Source organism: Crocodylus siamensis, chromosome 12 (assembly GCF_052110815.1).
Source record: "Crocodylus siamensis isolate JL-2025a chromosome 12, ASM5211081v1, whole genome shotgun sequence".
Lineage (NCBI taxonomy): Eukaryota > Metazoa > Chordata > Crocodylia > Crocodylidae > Crocodylus > Crocodylus siamensis.
In genome coordinates this window covers 10,975,570-10,994,658 of record NC_143406.1, presented here as the reverse complement: position 1 = coordinate 10,994,658, position 19,089 = coordinate 10,975,570, and the positions used below count along the sequence as shown (strand labels likewise).

At 47.4% G+C, this 19,089-nt stretch overlaps 2 protein-coding genes across 5 annotated transcripts in view; one reads left to right on the top strand and one right to left on the bottom strand.

The window, feature by feature from the left end:
- The window catches only part of MTOR (mechanistic target of rapamycin kinase), a 107,946-nt gene that overhangs the window by 35,609 nt on the left and 53,248 nt on the right, over window positions 1-19,089 (top strand). The window lies entirely within an intron of this gene.
- Window positions 11,366-18,788, bottom strand: ANGPTL7 (angiopoietin like 7). Its single transcript, XM_090023784.1, has 5 exons — window positions 18,187-18,788; window positions 15,936-16,036; window positions 15,389-15,583; window positions 13,887-14,085; window positions 11,366-13,351 (listed from the first exon to the last, which is right to left on the bottom strand). The coding sequence occupies exons 1-5, from the start codon at window positions 18,563-18,565 to the stop codon at window positions 13,182-13,184; spliced, it is 1,044 nt and encodes a 347-aa protein (XP_089879910.1). The 5' UTR covers window positions 18,566-18,788; the 3' UTR covers window positions 11,366-13,181.

The window sequence follows — 19,089 nt, the reverse complement described above, 5'->3', positions numbered from 1 at the left end:
TGACCGTGTGGGCATCGACACCACAGTCTCCCAGCTTTTTGATGAGGACAGGGTGAGAGACAGTGTCGAAAGCCTTCCGGAAGTCCAGAAAGACTACATCCACAGCAACCCCTGCGTCTAATGATTTGGTGACCTGATCGTAAAAGGCCACCAGGTTGGTCTGACAAGACCTGCCACTGACGAACCCGTGTTGGTTGCCCCTGAGCATGCATTCCCCCGCAAGGCCCTCCTGGATGTGTGCCAGGATAATTTTTTCAAAGAGCTTACCCGGGATTGAGGTAAGACTAACTGGCCTGTAATTTCCCGGGTCCTCTTTTTTTCCCTTTTTGAAGATAGGGACCCTCTTCCAGTCCTCCGGCACCTCACCAGAGCACCACGAGTGCTCATAGAGCCGCGCCAGGGGTCCCGCAATGACCTCGGCCAGTTCCTGTAGAACCCTAGGGTGAAGATCGTCCGGACCAGCGGACTTGAACACGCCCAGCCTCTCCAGAAGTACCCTAACTAACTCCTTGCTAACCCCTGGCCCAGGCGTGTCTCTCCCGGGGCCCGAGGGGGGCCCAGCAGGGAGGTGGCTGAACTGGTCCCTACTTAGGAAGACAGAGGCAAAGAAATCGTTAAATATGTTAGCTTTGTCATCTGGCGTGATGACTAAGTTGCCCATCGTGTCCTGCAGGGGCCCCACATTACCCGGGATCCTCTTTTTACCCCCTATGTATTTGAAGAAGGACTTCTTATTGTCCCCAATCCGGGAAGCTAGTCCTATCTCCATCTCTGCCTTGGCCCTCCTGACTGCCCCCCTACATCCTCGGGCGACTGTAACATAGTCCTTCTTGGTGATGACCCCATCTCTCCATTGGGTGTATGCCTCCCTTTTAGCAAGGAGACATTCCCGGATGCTCTTAGTGAGCCATGGGGGTTTGTGTGCCCTCCTGCTCCCTTTGACCCTTGTTGGGATTACCTCCCTTTGGGCATGGAGGATCGTCTCCTTAAGGAGCAACCACTCCCCTTCGACATCTGATTCCCTTCCCCTCTGGGTCCTCAGCGCTTCCCCAACGATCCTCCTTAGCTTGTTGAAGTCAGCCCTCCTAAAGTCTAGGGCTGTTGCCTTGCTGCAGCCCTTTGCCACCTTACGCTGGATGGTGAATTCCAGCAAGCGATGATCACTGTCTCCCAGGTGGCCCATCACCCGCAGCCCCCTCACCAGGTCGTCACCCGTGGCCAGCACCAGGTCCAACCTTCTGTTCCCTTGAAAGGAAAGTTCCACATCATTAACGAGACTGTATTTACCAACATTTTAATAACCTATTCTTTGTATTAAGACATTTGAGGTGTTTGCTGACCTCTTTAAAAAAGATAGCTTAGGAAGCAAATAAATGGCTGGTCCATTTACTTTTGACTTCCTGCAGTTTTGCTCTTGGGACTTGAGTTATCTTACAGAATCTGGCTGAGTAGTGGTAGTAACAGCACTTCTCTGTAATAAATATCTTTATAATTGACCCAGCTTGCATCTTAACATATCATCAGACCTGGCTTACATCTTAAAATATCATCTGACATTTGGAACATCTGGGGCCAAGTGCAGTATAAATTCCAGAGATCTTGCCAGCATTTACGGACTTGCTGACTTCCGTTTGTGACTCATTCAAAGCTTCTAGTGCAGCAGAACATTCCCTGGTGAGCTTCTTTTCTGCATTGTTAAGTTCAGTTGATTGATTAATTAGTTTTACCTTTAAAAATTGTGGTGAGGAATCCTCCAGAACATCCTTAAGTTAGCAGGGAAAAAAGCTGCCTTTGTTGCTTTGCTTTTTAAAAAGCCATTGTTAGTGTGTATTGTTCTGCTTCTCAAGAGGAATTGAGAATACAGAATATTTCACAGTCACCTTTTCTTTGCTCTTTCACTCAAACTTACTACGGCACATTGTTTCCAACACCTAGGACATACTTCAGTGTCATAAATAAAATGCCAATACAAATGACCAAAAGTGGTGCATAGACTTGTGGTAAGCAGGAGACGGGGAGGTAGGAGCTTTTGCTAATAGCTGACCTGAGAGAGATTTGAACAGAGCAGCTGTATTACAAAGGCTTCTGAATTCTTTGATTGCAAAAGCACACTTCCAAGCTACATTCCCAGTTTATGCTCAGCTGCTTGAGGCTGCATTTCTAGTCACTCCCTGGACTAGGGCTCAGGCCTTCAAAATTCCATGTATTTTGCTCGGCCATTCAGAATACTGCTTGCCCCGCATAAGTCCATTTTACATGCTTGTTTAAGGTGGAACAAGTAAAATACCCTATTGTAAGGTGGAAGAATAGATTTTATGCCTAAACTAATAAACTTTCATGGTAGACCTAGCTAAACTATGCTAGATTAGCTAGTCCTAGCAATGTTTTATCAACTTGCTTGAGGATCCACAGTTCTGGAGAATGTTGCCCCTTTCCCCCTCTCCAGCCCCATTTTTTAGTTCACATCAGGGTCAGTTAGCAACAGCTTTGGATAATACTGTCAATTGCTGTAGTTCCCCAAAATGCTATTGTTTCTCTTACCTATGACTCATTTTTAATAGTCATAAGCTTATATCTGCCCAGAACTGATTTGACATATTTATACCCCCCTGACTTACCTCGCATGCTGGATTTAGGGTGCCATGGTATTTCTGCCCCAGTGCATTCCAACTTGCGAGCTGCATATTGGTTATTCCTAGCTGCTAATGGCATCCTCTTGATCATGATCAGGACTGAAATGTCTGAAAAGCCAATGATAAAACAAGAGAGGCTGGCATGTGCGCTGCTCCAGCAAGCAAGCCCTGAAAAAGCTATGCACAGTCCCTAGCATCTGCAATTTCCATTCTCACAGCAGAGTTTCATAGTTTCTAGGGTCGGAAGGGACCTGAGCAGATCATCTAGTCCGACCCCGTGCCATGGCAGGACAGAATACTGGGGTCAAACGACCCCGGCTAGGTGATTATCTAACCTCCTCTTAAAACCCCTCAGGGTAGAAGCCTGCACCACTTCTCTTGGAAGTTGGTTCCAGACCCTAGCTGCCCTGACTGTGAAGTAGCGCCTCCTGATATCTAACCTAAACCTACCCTCTGCCAGCTTGTGACCGTTATTCCTGGTCACTCCTGGCGGTGCTCGGGGGAACAGGGACTCCCCCAATGCCTGCTGATCCCCCCTGACTAGTTTATAACAGGCCACAAGATCCCCCCCTCAGCCTTCTCTTTTGGAGGCTGAACAGATTCAGGTCCTGTAGCCTCTCCTCATAGGGCCTGCCCTGCTGTCCCCTGATCATACGAGTGGCCTCCTCTGGACCCTCTCCATGCTGTCGACATCCCTCTTGAAGTGTGGCGCCCAGAACTGGACGCAGTACTCCAGCTGCAGCCTGACCAGTGCCGCATAGAGGAGGAGGATCACCTCCCTGGACCTGCTCGAGATGCATCTGTGGATACATGACAAGGTGCGGTTGGCCTTCCTTACTGCCTCTCCACACTGCCGGCCCATGTTCATCTTGGAGTCAATGATGACCCCCAGATCCTTTTCCACCTCTGTGCTGACAAGAGGGGAGTTCCCTAACCTGTAGGTATGGTGCCGGTTCTTCCTCCCGAGGTGCATCACCTTGCACTTGTCTGTGTTGAATCCCATCCTATTCTCGTCCGCCCACCCTTGTAACCTGTCAAGGTCTGATTGTAGCCTGTTGCATCCTTCCAGTGTGGCCACGTCCCCCCACATCTTAGTGTCATCAGCAAATTTGAACAGGGTGCTTTTTTACCCCCGCGTCCAAATCACTGATGAAGATGTTGAACAGTGCGGGCCCGAGGACCGAGCCTTGTGGGACCCCACTGCCCACGTCCTTCCAGGTTGAGAAGGACCAATCCACTACCACCCTCTGGGTGCGGCCCACCAGCCAGTTGGCGACCCATTTGACTCCGTGGATGTCTACACCACAGTCCCCGGTTTCTTAATGAAAACGGGGTGAGAGACAGTGTCAAAAGCCTTCCGGAAGTCCAGGAAGACGATATCCACTGCTACCCCTGCATCTAATGATCTGGTGATCTGATCGTAAAAGGCCACTGAGTTGGTCTGACAGGACCTGCCACTGATGAACCCGTGTTGGTTGCCCCTAAGCATGCAGTCCCCTGCTGGCCCCTCCTGGATGTGTGCCAGCATAATTTTCTCGAACACCTTGCCTAGGATCGAGGTGAGACTAACCAGCCTATAGTTTCCCGGGTCCTCCTTCCTCCCTTTTTTGAAGATGGGGACCACGCTGGCCCTCTTCCAGTCCTCCAGTACTTCACCAGAGCACCACGAGTGCTCGTAAAGCCGTGCCAGGGGTCCTGCAATGACCTCGGCCAGTTCCTTTAGAACTCTAGGGTGGAGATCATCCGGGCCGGCTGACTTAAATACGTCCAACCCCTCCAGAAGCTCCCTAACTAAATCCTCTCTAACCTGTGGCCCAGGTGTGCCTCCCCCGGGTCCCAAGGGGGGCTCAGCAGGGAGGTGGCTGTTCTGGTCCCTTCTTAGGAAGATGGAGGCAAAGAAATCGTTAAACACGTTAGCCTTGCCGTCTGGTGTGATGACCAAATTTCCCAACGCATCCTGCAAGGGCCCCACATTACCCGGGACCTTCTTTTTACCCCCTACGTATTTAAAAAAGGACTTCTTATTGTCCTTAATCTGGGAAGCTAGTCCCAGTTCCATCTCTGCCTTGGCCTTCCTAATTACCCCCCTGCATCCCCGAGCAACTACAGAATAGTCCTCCGTGGTGATGACCCCTTCTTTCCATTGGGTGTAAGCCTCCTTTTTAGCAAGGAGACATTCCCAGATGCTTTTGGTGAGCCATGGAGGCTTGTGTGCTCTCCTGCTCCCTTTGATCCTCGTCGGGATTACCTTCCTTTGGGCTTGGAGGATCGTCTCCTTAAGGAGCAACCACTCTCCTTGGACACCTGGCTCCCCTCCGGGACCTCAGCATAGAATCATAGAAGTTGGGTCGGAAGGGAACTTGTAGTTCTTCGAGTCTGACCCCCTGCCTGGGCAGGAGAAAAAACTGGGCTCAAATGATTCCAGCCAGGTAGGCATCAAGCTTCCTCTTAAAGAACCCCAGGGTAGGAGCCAGCACCACTTTCCTTGAAAGTTGGTTCCAGATCCTAGCCACCCTGACTGAAGTAGTGCCTTTAGATGTCTAGTCTAAACCTACTCTCCAACAACTTATGGCTGTTATTCTTTTTTATGCCAGGGGGCGCTGGGGGAAACGAGGTCTCTCCCAAACCCTTCTGGTCCCCCCTAGTGAATTTTATAGATGGTCACCAGGTCCCCCCTCAGCCTTCTCTTGTGAAGGCTGAACAGGTTCAGGTCCCACAGTCTCTCATTGTAGGGTCTGCCCTGTTGTCCCTGGATCACGCAGGTGGCCCTCCTCTGGACCCTCTCAATATTGTCCACATCCCTCCTGAAGTGGGGTGCACAGAACTGGACACAGTACTCCAGCTGTGTCCTGACCAGTGTCGCGTAGAGAGGGAGGATCACCTCCTTGTCCCTACTTGAGAGCAACCGTGACCTCGCATTGTTGGCCCACGTTCATCTTGGAGTCAATAATGACTCCAAGATCCCTTACTGCCTCCGTGCTCTCAAGAAGGGAGTTTCCCATCTTATAAGTGTGCTGCTGGTTACTACTGCCCAAGTGCAGCACCCTGCACTTGCCATTATTGAAATGCATTCTGTTTTTGTTAGCCCACCCCTGTAACCTATCCAGGTCTTGCTACAGTCTTTCCCTCCCTACTAGCATGCTCACCTCACCCCAAATTTTGGTATCATCAGCAAAATTTAAAAGGTTGCTTTTCACCCTGTCGTCCAAGTTGCTGATAAAGAAATTGAACAGCGCAGGCCCAAGGACCGAGCCCTGGGGGACTCCGCTGCCCACTTCTCCCCAGGTCGAATATGACCCGTCCACCCCCACCCTCTGAGTACGACCCTTCAGCCAATCTGCAATCCATCTGAGTGTAGGCATCAATGCCACAGTCACCTAATTTTTTAATGAGGATGGGGTGGGACACAGTGTCAAAGGCCTTGCTGAAGTCAAGAAAGACCACGTCCATGGCGACACCTGCATCCAATGCTTTTGTGACCTGGTCATAAAAGGCAATCAGGTTGGTCTGACATGACCTGCCCCTAATGAAACCATGCTGGTTGCCCTTGAGCATCATCCCTGAGTCCGGCCCATTGCAGATGTGCTCCATGATGATCTCAAAGAGTTTCCATAGGATTGAGGTAAGACTGACGGGCCTATAGTTGCCCGGGTCCTCCCTCCTCCCTTTTTTAAAGATGCGGACCACGTTGGCTATCTTCCAATCATCTGGCACCTGGTCCAAGCACCACAAGCGCTCATAAAGCCATGCCAAAGGCCCTGCAGTAACCCCAGCTAGCTCCCTCAACACCCCGGGGTGGAGAGCATCTGGACCTGCTGTTTTGAACACGTCCAGCCCCTCCAGAAGCTCTCTAACCCGGTCCTCCCTGACCTGAGGTCTGGAAGCGTTCCCCTCAAGTCTGTCTTGCATAACGGTGGGGAAGTCCCGGTCCATGCACAAGAAAACAGAGGTGAAGAATTGGTTAAAGAGGTCTGCTTTCTCCTCTGGCACAACCACCAGATTGCCCAGAGGATCTTGCAGGGGCCCCACATTTCCCGGTGTTTTCTTCATCCTGACTATATATTTGAAAAAGGACTTTTTGTTATCTTTGATTTTGGACGCAAGTCCTAGCTCTGTGTCCGCCTTAGCTTTCTTGACAGCCCCCCTACAGGCCCGAGCAGAGGAGGTATACTCCTCTGTGGAGATGGCACCCCCCCTTCCACCGGTTGTACACCGCCTTTGTGGCAATCAGACATTCCCATACACCCTTGGTGAGCCAGGGGGGCTTTTAGGCACTCCTGCCCCCCTTGCTTTTTGTTGGGATGGTCAACCCTTGGGCCCTGAGTATTGTCTCCTTAAGGAACGACCACTCATCTTGGGCATAGCCACAGCTCTCTTCTCTCCATGATTAGTTCTAAAGGTGGGCCTCGAAAGAATGGGCAGGGAGCAACCACAGTGAAGTGCTCTTCCGTCTCTGGATGACTGACTGCCTGAGCTGTCAGAAAATTCCTGAGCTGGTTGAATGGGTCGCCTTTGAAGACTGCAGTCAGAGTTCCATGATGTAAGATAATTGTAGTAGGCCCATGTCTCTGGAGTCCCTTAGTTAAGCATCACTTCTGTCCGAGGCTACCAGGTGAAGTTGCTTTGGCAGATTTGCCCTTGGTCCAAAACTCAGTGGAATGAATCTGAATTGGAGTATATGGTGTGAAATGAGACTGATTCCAGGGAGTCTTTGTCACATCTTTGTTATTCCACCTTGCTGTAGGTAGGACAGAAAAAATGTCTCTTGGGTTAGAGCCCCCTATCTGCACTGGGACTTCCTGTCTGCACCGGGCGTGTTTTAAAGGTCCTGTGCTACTATTGGTAAGAGGGTCACCTTGATGACCACAGTGACTATCACTTCTTTCCCAGAAGTTTGTTAGGCTGTGTGCTATACCTGATTGGTAGTCATCCTACACAGCTGACTTCCTTCCTGCAGAGCTGTGTGAATGTGGAATGTAAAGTACTTCAGGATCCTCTGCCAAATGAGGTTCATATGAACATAGGTGATTTGCATTGGTTTGCCTGAAGAACAGATCTGGAGCACTAGCAAGAGAGGAAGAAGAGCGCATTCCACTGGTGGAAAAGGCCAGGCCAGGCATCCCCGAAGTTAAGAGGACTGAGACCACTGCCACCAAGAGGAAGCAACAAGTGCTGTACTGGTGGTCGGTGACTCCCTTCTGTGGGAAAGAGGCATTCATCTGCTGGCATGACCTGTTGTCTCAGGAGCTCTGCTGCTTACCCAGATCTGAGATATCGCAGAAAGATTACCAAGACTCATTCCACCCTCTTACTACTACTAGAGGTGCACTGATCCATTGGTCTGATATCGGATTGGCACTGATATAAGAAAATCAGCTGTATCGGAAATCAGCCTAATGTGGCCAATAAATGGCCCGTGCATGCACATAGCTGCGGCACAGCACGTAGGTGGTGAGGAGCACATCCTGGCAGCTTTTAGAGCTGTGTGCAGCTGATAAGTCTGTTGTGGTAGATGTGGAGGGGGGAGGGAAGGGGTGTCGGTGGGGCAGATCAAGGCCCCTGTGGTGAGGGAGAAGGTGGGGTGGGGCAGGCAGTGCCCAGCCAGTGTGGGACAGGGTGGAGGATGGAGCCGTGGATCATCTGGGTGAGGCAGCTCCCACTATTGCACGCACCTTGGGAGGGCACATGGGGGGCATGTGCCCCCCAGATCTGTGCAGGGTGGGCTGCAGCTGCAGGCTGGGAGGAAGGGTTGGGAGGCCTATAGCAAATTTTGGGGTGGCTGCATTCCGTTCTCCAAGTACGTAGAAAACACTTTAAGTTGTGTCTGTGTCCTAATCGCTGATTCACCGAATTGGCATCGAATCTTCAGATCCCAGTTCAGCCATATCTAATTGGGGCAGTGATCTGAATCAACGAATTGAATTGCTGTCCCTGATTCGGGCAAAATCTGAATCTAATAGGGCCCACTTCGCACACTCGTAGTGAACACATGTTGCAGATCAATGCATGGCTGCACAGCTGGTGTCACCAGCAGGGCTTAGGCTTCTTCAACCACAGGATGTCGTTCCAAGGAGAAGGATTGCTAGAAAGAGGTGGGATCCACCTGATGAAGTGAGAGAACATCTTCCCAGACAGGCTTCCTAACCTAGTGAGGAGGGCTTTGAGCTAGGTTTGCTGGGGTATGGAGACAAAAGTCCTGAGATAAGTGGGGGGGCAGATGATCTGAAAGACCCACAAGCAGGAGGTGACAGTAGGGGAAGCCTTCTCATTCTTCCTGAGAAAGTAGGGCAATTGGCTAGTTACCTCAGATATCTATCCATGAATGCACAGAACCTGGGAAATGAGCAGGAAGAACTGGAAGTCCTTGCATAGTCACAGAACTATGATGTGATTAGCATAAAGAAGACTTAGTGGCATAGCTTGCATGACTGGAGTACTGTCATGGATAGGTATAAACTATTCAGGATGAACAGGCAAGGAAGAAGAGGAGGGGTTTCTGTTTCATGTTGGTGCATACAAAGATGAAGTCTCTAGCATGCTGCAGTGGAGTCTGCAAGGCGAAAAAGGGACAGGTGGAAAACAGGAAATGCCACTTAATAGATCCCATTCCAGTGCCATTCTGCAGATGTTTTGGCCATCTGGCTCTGTATTAGTGAGTGTTGTACATTTGAGGAAATGTTGCATCAAATCCTCATAAAGCCATTAATGAATAGGCACAGATTGCAAAGAATGTGTGCCTGTTCAGATAACATTTGCTTCTGAGTGCCACCATTGCGCCCAAGATGAAGCCTTTGCAGCCCACAGGGCATTAAACTAATTTTCCCCAGTGTCCATATCCACATACTTCCTGCTTCCAAAGGTGTGGACTTGTCCAATGCCTGGCCCTGCCTTAAACACACTCCCTGACTGTGTATAATGCCACTCTGCTTTGCCTTTACAGTTTTTTGTTTTGGGTGTTCATTGTATTTGAACTCTGCCCAGGGCTTTGGGACTGCTTTGGAAGTGTGGGTGGAACAAGGCTTTCCACAGTTTTTAAGGAACCAGCACTTTTTTTGGTAGAAAAACCAGTATTAGGCCAGGTTTAGAGTCACAATGTCATATGTGTTTCTTCTTCTGTATGGAGGAACATAATGATGTCTCTCCTTGGGGAGGGTGAACCAATCTTCCCCTTCCAGGACTGCTTGAAGCCTTTGTGCCCTACTGCAACATAATGTAAAGCCACGTGGACCCACCTCATGTGCCAGAGCTGGTTTGGGAAAATACTGCAGCATGTTAGTTTTCCCACCTGCTGCATGTACCTGACTAGTCCTCCTTCCCTACATTATTTCTCCGTGGCAGTGGCCAGGATTTGAGTTGTGAATTAACAGTGTGCCTTTCTCTCTATAGCTTCCTTGTTTTCCTTCCTCTTGCATTGTCAGTTTAATTCAGTTACTGAGGGGTTCCTGTTATGGAATTTGTCAAGTGATTTAATGTCTGCACAGCTCCTGGCTATCCAAAATAAAGCTTAATTTTAGTAGAGATGTGGATGTACCCATCAAAGTATCCATCCGTATGCATAACTCTTAGGCTTGAAACAAAGTACTTGCTGCCTGCCTGTCTCAAACAGCTTTCCTGAAATTCATAGCTAACAGTATACACTTTTTATTTCTTAGTGCTGAGGCTAGCCTCTAACCAGTGGAGTCTAGGGATTAAAGAATCTTGTCATCTTTCAAAGCACTATATTTTTGTACCAGTGTTGTGGCTCATTATTTGCAACAAGGAGTAAAGTTTGTCTACTCTGGAGGACTGACCTCTGAGTAGGAGACAGAAAACTGGAGACAGGGGCACAGAACAGTAGCAGATCTTGTCTTGACCTCTGTTAAATCTACCTTTTAGAAGATCACTTGTGGCTGGACACATGATATAAATGGGTTGTTTTCAGGCTTTTAGTACGTTCAGGTTGGTAATGTGCTCTTAAGCAGTTTACTTAAAGCAGTAGTTTCCAAACTGGGCTCCACAGTAGTCAGCAGGGTTCTGCAAAGAGATTGGGGCAGTGCACCTCCATTACCAGGTTGGGTCACCTGGCTCCGCATCAGGCTTCAAGATAAGGATAGGAATAGGGGTAAGGGTTCCATAGGAGAAGTGATTCAAAAGGGTACTGTTTCTTTAGGAAGGTTGCAAACCACTCCCTTAAAGAAACTTATCGTTGTGCTGTGTGATTGGGAGCACCCAGCACAATGTGGGTATTTATAACAGGAAAGTGGAAATCTGTAGTTTGGGGTCTTGTTTATTTGATTGGGTGCTGCTAATCTTAGAATACCACATTGACTTAGGCTACTTAGGAATGCTTTTTCTTTGAGTTGGTGTGTTCCCTTTCCTCCTTCAGTGAAAACAAGTTGTTTTTCATTCTAATGCAGTGGATTTATCTGCACTCTAAGCTACCTGCTTTGGATTTTTTTTTCTTGTTTCACCTTTGCTTACCTTAAGGATATTTGCTTTTCTGCCGATGTTGTGCTGTTTTTGCCCTCCTTTCCCTTTCCCTTTTATCCTTGGTTCCCTTACGATGCTGTAGGATTTGAATATTCCCCTTTTCTGACCTCAATCACTTATCTGTCTGTTTCTTTGCATGTCAAAAAGCAAGTTAATATGTGAAGACTCAGAGGAAAACAGGCTTAAAAATGAAAGAGTTTATTACAGAAATGGAAAACTTTTGAAATTAAAATATATATATAATGTCCATTGCATAGACTTTGCAGGTTTGCATAGAATGCTTTTCTAATTTACAGTATGAATAGTCAACATGTACATAAGGCATTTCACAGGAATCTTCAGTCTCCTGTTTCATACAAGACAGACATTTTAAATTGGGCTCAAGCCCTCTTCAAAAAAAAACTGAGTAAAAGTAGATTTATTAACTATAATCATCTTTTCTTCATTCAAGCAACAGTGCAGCTGCAGGAAGAATCTTTTAACAATTATTTTCAAATGCCTTTGTGTAAGAAGACAACACACAGTTTTATTCAAAGCAAAACCTTTAGGCAGTGCTTGAAAAAGCACTCTGAACAAACTTTGAAACTCTTGGGCATGATGCCAGCCCAGTGAGTGAGGACTTATTTTTTCATTTTTCCTGGCACTTGAGGATTCCAGTAGAGATTTTCTCATAAATGTATTGGTTTGAATTTTTATTACAGTCATATAAGGAGAAGCATATTTAATACATTTCCCTTCCTCCTCCCGTACATGGACAGCTTGTCCCAATTTGCTTGTAGGCATTTATGGAGCATGTCTCTCAAAAGCAGTGGGACAGAGACCTGAAACTGAGGGAACAATCTTATGCTTGTGAACCGTAAGGCAGAGTGTTAAATACTAGCCTCTCTACACTATTTGAGTTCTTTGTAAATGAAAAGGGAAAATTAACAGTAGCTAAAAATTAAGGTTTGAGTATCATAAAATAGAGAATCAATGGAGCCATGCTTCAAATTCAGCTTGGCTTTGCAGTGACAACCCAAGTCAGTCGAGATGCCTTCTGGTATGTTGTGGTGTCCACGGGATGCTTTGTTGTATTAGAGTCTCACATACTCTATCCCTTGTTTACTAGCATTTCAGATGAACATTAAAAGAACCTTCTCCCCTTGCTGTTTGGGAATAATGTAAGTGGTAAGCTTCTCACCATGTTTATTCCCTGTTCACTTTGAGCCTTTCTGCCATTGTGATGAAGGAGGCCACTATTTTGGTCTTTGTGCTAGAAACAAAATAAAGGTGCAGCTGGGAATCTATTTGTTAAAGCCCACAGAATGGCATATAAGCATCCTGAAGGACCTTCTAGTATTCCTACTGGATACCTGTATCCTCGAGAGCTGCCCCCTATCTGTATCCCGCAAAGCAGGTAGGGCAGGCCCCTCCCAGGCTGTGCTCTCTGGGACTACTTTCTTGCATTGGATCCTTCCTGTGCCAGGAAAGTGGGGGTAAAACTCTAGGACAGAACAAATATGATCTTCCAATGCCCAGATTTTCAACTTGATTTTTCCTGTGTGGGGAGAATGGACCCAGTAACTGGAGGCGCATTTTATGAGTTATTTCTAAGCTAGTAATTGCTTAACACTTTAAAACACATCTCTCTCTCTCTCTCGGACTTGGTAGAAACTGTCTCCCTTGACAAGACTGCATCCACCCTTAGTAAACGTAGACATTACAGAGATGGTAAGAAGGAGGTAAAAGCTTTCTTCCTAGAGATCTCTGAGTGGTCAAATACTACAGCAGCTCAGCTAGTCCCAATGCTAGTGTATCCACAATATTGTTCCTGAAGGTGCTGCTAGTACAGGAGGTCCCAATCCTAACCTTTGAAGGGAAGCGCCATAACATGAGAGAACTTGGCTTGGGGAAAAATGTGCCTGCCTTCTCTCCTGTGGCTACTTCAATATTATCATGTAATGTGTAGTCACTATATAGCCCTGTCATTAGCGCACCTTGTAGATGAAGTAAACCATTTCTGTGGAGTGTTTGACAATGTCAGGCTCTTCCTCTTCTAGGCAGTGGGGTCGCTGTGGCTGTACAATGAAGTGGTTCCCTTTAGGGCTTGAAATCTTCTGCCCGTATCTTCATCTCAACCCTCTTCAGGGAGTAGGTTGAGCCATACCAGCCATACCAAGTGATGCCATCCATGTTCTTGGTGTGTTCCCCCTTGCGGTAGTAAACCCCATTCAGGTTGGAGTCTGTACAGCAGTTGTACCAATATCCGCCTTTCAGGAAACAGATGAATTGAGTCATTGCCAGTTTTTAAGCAGTGTATGACATTGTTATAGGCTTTTAATATGTATTACTGTCCTTCCCCAAGGAGTAAGGGAGGGCTAGTGTGCAGACATTACTTGGATATGTGTATACACACACACTATAGAGCTTAATAAAAAAAATGCAGATAATTTAATCTGTCACTGACTGCAGTTACCTCTGTGATAGCCAGGTAGATAGCTGATGCATAGTACACTGACCAACAGTGTAGACAGGTAAAATATTGGTTGAGAACACCAGAGCAAATGCTGATATGTACAAAAAACACAACTGAATCGCTCTAAAGTAAATACTGAGCAGACCAGGTTTTAATTGTTAAATTGCCCAGATTAGTGCACATTCCAAAAATGGTCATTGGTTCAGTGAAAGAGCGTTCAAATGCTAATGACTTAAAATGATCAATGAGCCTCACTCCAACCATGATGGCACCTCTGAGTAGCACAGAGCAGTTTGTTGGGACGCGGGCAGAGAAGGAGGTTGCCTTACCTTTGCGGAACTTGGCACAGTCATCCACACACTTGTCGTTGTCCTTGTCCTTGGTGCTGAAGGCTGTGTTGTTGTGGTACCTGAGGGAGTCGCGCCCCGTGGTGCCCGTATAGTTCCCCAGGAAGAGGCGGTAGCTATTATATTCATTGCTCAGGGTGAAGTGGTTGTATTGTGCATAGCGGATGTTGCCTTCCCAATCCTGCCCCAAGGGGTGAACAGGAAATAGCTTCCATTAGAAAATGTCCTAAGCCAGGTTTGCAAGCAGTGTTTACTTAATATGTATGTATGCATGTCTCCTCTGTGCCCTACAACAGAGCAGCTGGATTTGCAGTGGTAACTTCAGTCTGTTAGCATGAAGGTGAGAGGTCAGATTCCTGGAACCCCTCTGACAAGGCAAACAGCATCTGTCACTTAGCACAGCAGTCCGCCTAGCAACCACAGCATCTTGCCTGCTAGTCTGGTCTGCAGTGTTATTAAGGGTGGTACACAGGAATCTGGTGTGCTTTCCTTGCATCCATCACCTTGTCCTGTTGCTGTAGTTGGCCTTTACTCTTCATTTTGTGTGTTGTTTTTTGGGTGTGTTGTTTTCCCTCCCTCAAGCAGTGGCTTTTTTATTGTAAGAAAGCCCCAGGATCTTCTGTTTCCTTTGTAAGCACAGGTCTGTGGGGCTGCAGTAACAACTGCCATACCTCCAACTGGAAACTAGCATTAATGAACTGCATAGGAGGCTGCTCCTGGGGAGTGCAGTGCTTCCCCTCCTCCCTGTGTGCCAGGTGTGCTGCCCCAACAAGTGCCCCAAAATCCAAAATAACCCTTGCTGGGCATCCCTGCAGATTAAGTCCTTGGAAAGTGCTCAGCAGCTTTATCCCTCTATATCTTGGATTACTACCACTATACTTCAGTGGCTGGAAAAATTCACTCAAGGGTCCTCTAATGCAGCATTTCTCAACCTGTGGGTCAGGACCCAAAAGCGGGTCACAAGAATATACAAAAAGTTCATGAGCAAACTTTTTAAAAATGGGTCAAACTTTAAAAATGGATTCTCCTTTAAAGGAGAGAAATGTGGGAAACCGTGGCTTTCCTAGCCTGCAAAAGAAGAGTTCCAGTTTGCGAGGGGCTGCTTGCACACACCTCTGCCCCACATACTGGGAGGGCTGGGGCTGGGTGTTGGGGGCAGCAGGTCAGGAGTAAGGGGCACTGGGTCAGGACTGGCCACTGATGTTTACAAGTGAGTCCTGGTACAAAAAAGGTTGAGAAGCACTGTTCTAGAGCATGCAGCTCCTCCCAAAATGCATTCTCAAGTTGCCAAAGGAGATGCTGTTGTATTGACTCTGTGCAGTAGAGGATATTGCACTTCCATGTCCCTGATGCTCTTACCCAGTCCGCCTTGCATCACTGCCTACAACTTAGGTGCGCGAGTCCTTTGACCCGCCACAGCTGCTAGGACGTCATTTGTTTACCAAAGAGCTTGTCACTGCTGTGACCAAAAACTTGCCCATTACCTCCAGTTCCACGCGGAGCACAGTCGGGCGCTTGGAGAGCCGATAGATATGTTCATTACCCAGCCAGAAGTCTCCCCGGATGTTGCCAAACCCCTCTTTGTACTGCTTCCAGTCCCGATTAAATGAAATCAGACCAACTTTGCGCCTCTGGATGACAGTCCAGCCACCGCCATCTGTCTCCATGTCACAGTACACCTGGAGTAGGACAAGATGCAATGCTCACTAATCAGCAGGGTTTCTAAGGTCCGTTTCCAGTTCCACAAGACAAGACCCTCCACAGTAACCCCCCCTCCTCCCCCACGTTAAGGGAGTTGACTTATTTGCTGACAGTCATGAATGACTGATCTTCTCAGCACCTTTTCCCCCCTCTCCATCCCTTTCCCCCAAAACCTTCCAATGCAAGTTCCTGATCTAAGAGATGAGACGGGACTTAACAGATGCAATGTGTGGTGTCCCTGTTTTCTGTTTTAAAAATTTGACTTTGAGATAAGGGTAGATTGTGGAGGAGATTATATAAACACATGGCTTGCATGCATGGCATCCTCACCTCCAGTTCAGGGCTCCCCAGGAATTCATCAGGGGGCAACTTGTAAACCCCAGAGATTCTGTAATTCCTCTGGTAAAGGGAGGAGCAGTCGTAGACGGCATCTGCATAAATTAAAGGTAGGAAGTAAGGGAGAATTCTCTTTCATTGCTGAAAGTCAATGAAACAAATGGCCCAGATACATAGTCTGTTAAATCTGATATTTCTGACTGAGTGGGCAAAGAGATGGGGTTTATTAGGCTCTGGAGTAAATTGCAAAACACCATTACTGGACATGGTGCTAAAATAAACAGGTACTGCAGTTTATTTTTTGTGCACTTAATAATCTGAATTTTCTACTCTATGGATGAAGAGTTCATCCTTCCTGTAGCTTTTTAGCTCATTTGCCTAATGCGGTCACTAAAATTCTAATTCTCAGGAATAGAATTTACTGTCCCTCCACCTCTGGCTTTTTGCCATGAAAAAATACAGTGAACTGGTTTTGCGGGTTTGATCGGGAAGGCAGTGTTAGTGGTCTGGTTTTTTCTGGGTTGTGGGGTGCTGTGAAAGCAGCATGCTTGTCACCCATGGGCAAAGAAACGCCAGTCACTTAAAAGACACATCTCTGATCTATTCAGGAGCAAAGCAGGTGGGACTCCCAGGTGCTACTGGCTCAGAGTCCTGATGGTGGGATCTTGAAGGAGACCAAAATGGGGAGCTCCCTAATGCTCTAACATTCATCTAGGGGCTTCATTCATTGTAGAAGAGCATCTATTGTCTCTTAGCTTGATAATTTGACCTTTTGCTGAAGCATACAAAGCTCCAGGCTTCACAGGCATCTCTCATTTGGTTTAGAAATGCCACCATGTTTGAATAAATGGTATTGATGGGAGAAGCCATATTTTCTGTCCCTGCAAACGGACAGTGCTTTTCTGAAAACATGCTGCCAGCTACCATTCTGTAGCTGGGTATAATGACCGAGTTTGAATGGGGCATGTTGTACAGCAATCTTTGTATCTCAGTGAGCAATGGAGATCATGGCATGTTGACCAGTTGGCCTTAGGATCCCCTTTCCCTCTGCCCAGGAGTCTGTTAAAGACTGCTGATTTGTAGAGCTGTTTTTACAGAAAGGGAAAAAAAACCAATTGAAGTGAAGATTTATCCCGCTGACAGCTCTCCGTGTATTGCAGGGTGAATGACTTTCACCTGGCAGTATGAAACTCTGAATTCCCTGCATCTGGTTGCTGAAGTCCCTAGTTGGCTGGCTCTTCTCCTGTGTGCCGAGTTATTTTATGAAACCACATTGCGGCTTTCCTCTGCCCTAATGAGACTCATTACAGTAAAACCTTTGTTTGTTTGAGATTTAAAACCAACAAAGCTTCTCCTTTTTTCCTTAACCAAAGTGCTGATAGGCTTAGATTTATTTTCCCCTTGCAAAAGGAATTGAATAAAGGTGTTCAGCAAATCCCTCCATCCTGCACAATAGTGGTTTTTGTAAGGAAATGTTAAACTACTTGGAATGGTTTTCCTCTCCATCCCAAGGCTTTTGTGCCGGGAATTTTTCAACAACATCAGGCCTAATGAACTAAATCGTTAAAAAAGACAGAAAAAGGCTGGACCATGGATCATATCTGCATTCTGTCATCTTTCATTCAGGCCTGGGCAACTGTGATGCACTTTGAAATTCTCTACCGAGGAATGGAAGTACTTGAAGTTATTGAAGTGTGTTGGAATGAGAAATATCAGAGAGAGTGCATCTTGCATCATCTAACACCTTGGATCTCTGAGAGCTATTGCATACATTTAGTCTGGCACAAAGTCTCCAGTATTGGCTGGAAAGTTCCCCTAATTTTTTTTTTTTTTTACCAACCTTTGGTCGCCTACCAGCATTCTGGACAATGAAGGGAGTCTTATTGCCAGAGGCTTTCCTCAAACAAGCTGACTGCCTCTGTTCAGCTTAGGATCTTAGTACTCAGAAAAGCAAGGAGAAAAGATGCATTAAACTGAGTCCCGCCTTGTGGAGTTTCAGGACTGATTCTGCCCTTCCAACCCTTGGATGAGAGCATATCTGACAACTGGATTTTTGTCTTTCTTGTAAAAGAGCCTGGGAGGCTTTTTCCCTACTTTCTGTCTGCAGAAGTGCCCTGGGCAGACTGGTTTTGAGCATGCATGGTTACCAGCTGCCTTAGTAGGACATGCCAGCCTTAAGAGCTGCCAGATAATTTGATTTGTGCATTAAGAGGTGTCTGTGGGAGCTGGGAAACTCCCTCCTTACCAGCTGAAGTCTGGGTGACTGTCTGTGCCGCCTGGAGCTGCATGATGCCCATCTGGCTGTTCATTTCAGAGTACTTGCTCTCCACATCAGTGAGCCGGGACTCCAGCCTCTTGGTGATTTCTTCCAGCTTCATTGCCTGCATGACCACGTTCACCCAGTCACCTTCCTGCTTCTTGTTCAGCTCCCCCATCATAGCGCTCATGTTGGCAATTTGCAGCTTGAGCTCCTTAACCTCATTGCAACAGCCAGTCATTTTGACCTGGGCATTGCTGTTAACTGTTCTCCTCTTGGGAGGCTTCTGCAGCCATGCAGGGTAGATGGCCAAGGACACAGTGAGAATGCAGAGCCATGCCAGCTGGGCAGTGACTTTGGCTGGCATTTTGCACTCCCAGCAGCAAGGAACTTCCAGCTGCTTTCAGACAAAGTCAGCTGCGGATGGCTGGAGTGCAGTGGGCCCAGGTATGAAACTTTCTTAGTGCTGCAGCAAATGGGTATCTGAAGTCTGCTTCTCTCCCTCTCTGTCTCTTTTTCTCTCTGTCTGTCTCTCAATGAAATGAATGTCCCAAAGCTGGAGTCTCAAGGGCTGCTTGGGTGTTGTTTTATTTTCCTCCAGCCTTTTCCTCTAGCAGTTTGTGCTCTCTGGAAACCTCTCGCACAGCATCTTAAATATCTTTCTCCCCTGTTTACCTCCACCCCTCTGCAGCCCTACGCAGTACTCTAGCCCCTCCCAGCTCATCTGTTCATATCAGGTGCTTACCAAGTGAAATCAATGCAGGCTTAAGCCAAGAAAGGAGTGGGGGTGGCTGGAGATTTCCCTCCACTCAGCTCTGCCACCTCAGGGTGAGGGACAGTTCTAGGAAGTCGTGAGCGTTTCCAGTAAGCTTACTGGATTGTAGCCTTTTG